General features: G+C 41.0%; 1 protein-coding gene across 1 annotated transcript; it reads right to left on the reverse strand.

Annotated features, from left to right (window-relative positions):
• Positions 1-2,644: 2,644 nt before the first annotated feature.
• LOC104810177 lies at positions 2,645-3,130 on the reverse strand. Its single transcript, XM_010536373.1, has one exon. It carries the CDS (start codon positions 3,128-3,130, stop codon positions 2,645-2,647), a length of 486 nt encoding a protein of 161 aa, XP_010534675.1.
• Between the last annotated feature and the right edge of the window lie 2,940 nt (positions 3,131-6,070).

Genomic DNA, 6,070 nt, shown 5'->3' on the forward strand with positions numbered 1-6,070 from the left:
GATGTCTCTCAAAGTACGCTCAATCTCCGGATCGTAGACTAGGTCTTCTCTCCGAGTAGAGATCCTTGTCATGTACTAAAACCCTGCAAATCGCAAAGAAAAAGAAGAACTCGAAACCAAGTGAATCCGCAAAAATCAAAGAAAGAAAAAAAAAAAAAAGGACCGGTAGCTAAATCTAAATCCTAATCGAAAGTAAATCGAAAGCAAGCAAGTGGAAGTAACGATGATGGAAGTGTTATGGACTCAAAAGAAAGTAAAATAGCAAAGCAAATAAAACGTGTAACTACCAAACAAAGATGGCCGTAGGTGTCGGGACCGTATTCGTGCATATGGGTATATGCTAAGCATGGGAGAATCACGATATTGAATTTGTATTCGGGAATCGTCAAGTAACAAAAATAGAGAAATCACCTTCCAGCATATAACTCCCTATCTAAGGTTTTCTAAATCCATATCCCTATGTGATTTATCAAACTAGATGCATGAAGAACACTATCATCAACCCTAGATCGATCGAACCATATTCCTATGTGAATAATACGATCTATTCTATCGATTTTGATCTGAAACTAAACCCATATTCCTATGTAGTTCAGAATCTGAAATAATTGGCCAAGGGGTCAGCAAACACCAATCGAATAAAGCACAAATCGATCAAACCGAAACAAATCCAAATCGCAACCAAGTTAGGGTTCAAACATACCCAAAACACAAACGAATCCCTAACCCACAGCCGTGGATCTACTCACGGTTCATGGAAAAACACTGAGCAAAACTAGAAACAGAAAGAAAAGAGGGAGAAGAAAGACTCATGTCGACAGCAAGCGATCTTCACGTTCCAACTCTCCTTCTTCTTCCCGGAATCCCGTAAAACTCTTATTTCTCTCACCAAAACTCTCCAAAGTCTGTATAAAGTCTGTCTCAAGGTTGTATGCTCCTCTTGGACGTCTGAAGGCATGTTTTATAGACCCTAGGCGGCGCTCCCAAAGTCCTTCTCCCACCAGAATTAGGAAAACTCGAATTAGGTCTTTTTCCGGGTTTTGACTCGGACCGAGTCAAGTTCTGACTCGGCCGAGTCAAGTCGAACTTCGCTCATAACTTTCTGCTCCGGTGTCGGATTTACGCGATTTTGGTGTCTACGCGAAGCTCTTGAAGTCCTTTTTCCAATGATAGAAGTTTCGTGCGATTTGGACTTCTGTGGAGAAAGTTATCGACGTTGCAACATGAGTACCTCATCCGGACATCTCCTTTAACGCTCTAAATAGTTCCTTTTCGGTTCCAATCACCTCCGAAACCTGTAACTCTGCAAAACTAGAGCACAACCGGGTTTTGTGTCCTAATACGCCTAGAATTCCTATAAATGCACATGATCCTCGTCTAAATCCTATAGAAACGTCCAGGAAATATAGAGAGAATTAGGAGTTATCAATGGCCGTGGACGGCAACAGGTTGAGTATGTGAGCACTCATGTGTAGTGCTTCGGCCCAAAATTGCGGAGGAAGACGAGCTTGGAAAAGAAGAGTTTGAATGAGATTGTTAATGGTTCGAATGATTCGTTCAGCTTTGTCATTTTGTTGTGAGGTGTGGGGACAAGAAAAACGAGCCAAGATCCCGTGGGTATCGAAAAAACGTTGAAAGTTATGGTTGTCAAATTCACCCCCGTGGTCACATTGAAAAGATTGAATCGTGGCCTTAAATTGGTTTTTGACATAGGAATGAAAATGTAAGAATTTTGAGAAGACAGCACTTTTCCGACGAAGTGGATAGATCCAAATGAATTGTGTAAAATGGTCGAGAAAAACAACGTAATAACGAAGACCACTAACACTCAAAATAGGTGAGGTTCATACATCCGAATGAATGATTTGAAAAGGAGCCGAAACCAACTTATTTGACCGGAAGAAAGGAATTCGAACACTTTTGCCAAGAGACAAGCTTCACAAGTCGAAGACATGTCGGGCTTATTACAATGAATAAAACCTTTAGAAATTAAATGCTGAAAAGTAGAGTTGCCCGTGTGACCCAAGCGACGATGCCAACCAGTGGTGGATGGGGCGAGTAATGCAATTTGAGGACGAGTGACGGATATGTTTGGTTCGGTGATTGGGTAGAGAGGGTCGGTGCTGTCACATCGGAGAAGAGTCCGCTGTGTTGGACGATCCTTAACAGAAAAACCAAGAGGATCAAATTCAATAGAACAATCATTATCGGTGGTAAATTGACGAACCAAAATAAGGTTTTTGATAATAGATGGAGCAACAAGAACGTTGTGTAATGCAAGGTTGCGTGAGGAGGAAGGAATGGTGGTATGACCAGATTGATGAGTGGGGATTAAAGAACCATCACCAACGATGATGGCGGGAGTGATGCTCGAATTAAAAATAGTGCGTAAGTTACCTGGTTGGTTCGTGAGGTGAGAGGTGGCGCCGCTGTCCATGTACCAGGCATGGTCGGCTGGGTTTTGCAGAGTCATCGTATTGAAGGCTTGAGCGAGAGCTTGTGCAGGTTCTGTAGGCGGAGTGGAAGATGGTGGTGACTGCCATTGTGGCAGAGATGCTCGAGTTGCATTTGGATGGCTTGGGTTAGGACCAAGAATGCCTGGACCGTACGCCGGGTGTGTCCAGGGCTGTTGCCAGAATTGTGGCTAGTTGTTGTGGTTCCATGCATTTCCGTAGTGCGGACCATTGTTGTGGTATCGACGGCCACGTGAGTGACGGCCCCTACGGTTGCCAGATCTACCACGAGGAGAGGAGGGCCACGAGTGTTGTGGTTGAGATGACGGTGCAGACGCCGTGTAAAGAACAGTCGGGGCCGACGAGTGCTCAGTATGAGAAGGTTGATGTCGAGTTTTCTTGGAAAGTCGCTGCTCTTCAAGGGTAAGCATCGAGCGGGCATCTTCAAATGATGGAAACGGTGTTTTGTGTTTGATGACAATGACAATGTTGTAGAACTTCTCATTGAGGTCATTGAGAAGATGCATGACGAGAGCACGGTCTGAAAGTTCAGCATCAATGTTGGATAACAGATCCGACAATTTCTTCAACTTTTGGTAGTACTCCTGAACATTAAGGTCGCCTATGGTGAGCGTGTGAAGTTCATGCTCAAGTTGGATTGCTCGTCCACAATGCATGAGCGGTACTTTTCTTCTTGAGCACGGCAGTGAGTAGTGATTAGATGCATGACGAGAGCACGGTCTGAAAGTTCAGCATCAATGTTGGATAACAGATCCGACAATTTCTTCAACTTTTGGTAGTACTCCTGAACATTAAGGTCGCCTATGGTGAGCGTGTGAAGTTCATGCTCAAGTTGGATTGCTCGTCCACAATGCATGAGCGGTACTTTTCTTCTTGAGCACGGCAGTGAGTAGTGATTGTGAAATCGATCCGTAGATCCACTACTTCACAAGGCCATCGATGCGTGCCCAGTAGGTGTCATCGGTGTCGGTGGGTAAGGTGCTCCCGTCGAGATGTCCCATAACTCCGAAGCTTAGGCAATGGGTTTCAAACAATTCTCTCCACGCATCGTAGTTGAATTCTTCCATATCGAGCGTGATCGGGATGTGGGATTTTATATTACTCACACCGAATGGTTTTTCGGATTGGGAAATTTCGGCAGCCATGGCGTAGGGAAGAATAAAGAAGACAAGGTTGAAGAAGAAGAAGAAGAAGAAGAAGAAGAAGAAGAAGAAGAAGAAGAAGAAGAAGAAGGCGCTAGGTTTAGGATTTTTGGAGAGGCTCTGATACCATGAAACTTGGCATAAATCTCCCTTGCCTTCTATTCTCATTGATCACCAATATATACACTTTGACAATAATAATTGGAAATACATGCAGATATGGTAATACATAAATGTATGACTAATTTGTTATATTAGTCTATAATATCCGCTATCAAAAACAACAAAGGGAGGAATAAATCGGACATTATGAAATATTACCTCCAACAAATTTAAGATTGATATTGGTCACCAAAATAACTTTGGGTTGTATGCATGTATTCTCCAATTTTGTGCGGAGATCATCTACTTTCGATTCTCATGTCTTTGGCACTAAACAACAATTAAACCAAAAAAATAGAAATACAAACAAAAATATAAAAAACAAATGTAACACTTGTTTGAAGAATTTATAAATAGTGAAAGATACAATATTTCAAATATTTATATACATTGCCATCTGTAAGTCGATAACAACTCTTTGCTTGGTTAGCGAATGTTCATTGTGAGTATCTCTAATACTTCGGACACGACCAATGACATCTTTGGTAAGGATAGGAAAATATAAAAATTAGTAACGTTTAATAAATAATTTAATAATATATGAGGAAAAATAGATCGATAATATGTTATGTCAACGCACCTTGTAATTCTTCATTTTTGTTAGCCAAAGCAATCAGTTTGTCATAGTCTCGGAACCTAAAAATCTCCTTAGGTATCACAACAGCGGTATCATCAACTTCTAAAATATTAGTCCGTTCATTGAAACGAAGAGATAACTTGAAATCAGTTAGCTTGAAGAGGTCGTTGGCTCTAACAACATCAAAATCACTTAGAAGATAAACTGCTCCTTCACGCAACATATCTTTGAAGCAACTCAAACGTTGTCGGCTTATAGATCCATGAATAACAGTAAACTATAAACCGATAAGCAAAAGGGGTAAAGAAAATAATCAGTAAAATTAAAATAACATTTGTGATAATAAGTAACAAATAAAATTTTAAAAGGTATCATGATGTGTGATATACCTCTTTGTCGATGAGAAGGAAATCAATACTCATAAGTTCACCACCTTTCTTGACATTTCGAGCTTCCCAAAACCGTAACAATCGACAAACAATTCGTTGCATTGGACGACCGACGCGTAGATCAACAAACATTAGACATGAGGAAAGGAAATCATTTGCAGAGGCAGCCATGGGTTAAAGAAAAAAAAGGAAGCGAAGGATGTGAAGAGTGTTAGTGCAAGTATTTGCACGTGTTGTTTTTGGTTGTTAAAAGGTTGTTGCAGGTTCAACAACTTATGAGAGATTACAGAAGAAGAATCCGACAAAGATCACACTCGAACAAATCTGAGGTACAACTGACGAGATTCAGATAGAGTCAAAGACCGAAGAGATAAAGTCCAAGGCTGAAGAGATAGAGTCAATAACAAGAGATAAGGCGAGATCTTGAAGATAGACTCGAGATCAGCAAGAATCAAGTAGAAGTCGATCAAATCACTTTGTAGAGATCTAAAGACGAACCGGAAGAGTTTAAATAGAGGGACAAGTGTATATCAGCTTGGTAGAGAGAAAGAGCATAATTTCTGAGTCTATTTCGTTAAGTGAGTGAGTTCTCATTCCTTGGTGAGTGCGAGTCTGAGGGAGAGACCGATTGGGCAAATCTCCTTTCTCTGGTGAGTGATTTATGTTGTGAGATTTTTTTATCAGTAGAATTCATTGTGAGAGGGGAAGAAACTCAGAGGGAGTTTCGGGTGTGTGTAGTAAGTACGATTCTTACAACAAAAAGTGAGTTGTACTTGACTATCTTTCTCAAGTGAATAGAACTGATTAGTTTTCCGCATTACTCTTTGAGTGTTCAACTTTTTCAATTGGTATCAGAGCTGGTCACTGATCGTAGGCGAAAAGGTCCTCTCATATCAGTGTACGTGTTGAAGAGTCAAGATGGACTCACTCAAAGAGTTTCAGTCTCTTGGAAGATCCACAATCCTCGATTCCGAGAATTATAGTTTTTGGAAAGTGAAAACTATGAATCTCATCAAAGAGATTAATGAAGATGCTTGGAGTTCGGTAGAAGAAGGTTGGCGTGCCCCAATCGATGTGAAGGATGGAAAAGAGGTTCTGAAACCCAGATCTGAGTAGACACCTTCAGAAAAGCGAGCATCAGCACTGAACTCAAAAGCTATAACCATCATTTTCAATACATTTGATAAGGATGAGTTTAAGCAAATTCAAGGGTGCAAATCAGCAAAAGATGCATGGGATGCGCTTGAGTTGATTCATGAAGGAACGTCAAGTGTCAAGCGCACAAGGAGAGATCTAATCAAGCATCAGTTCAATATGCTCCAAATG

This window comes from Tarenaya hassleriana, unplaced genomic scaffold (genome assembly GCF_000463585.1).
Source record: "Tarenaya hassleriana unplaced genomic scaffold, ASM46358v1 Cleome17, whole genome shotgun sequence".
Classification (NCBI taxonomy): domain Eukaryota; kingdom Viridiplantae; phylum Streptophyta; class Magnoliopsida; order Brassicales; family Cleomaceae; genus Tarenaya; species Tarenaya hassleriana.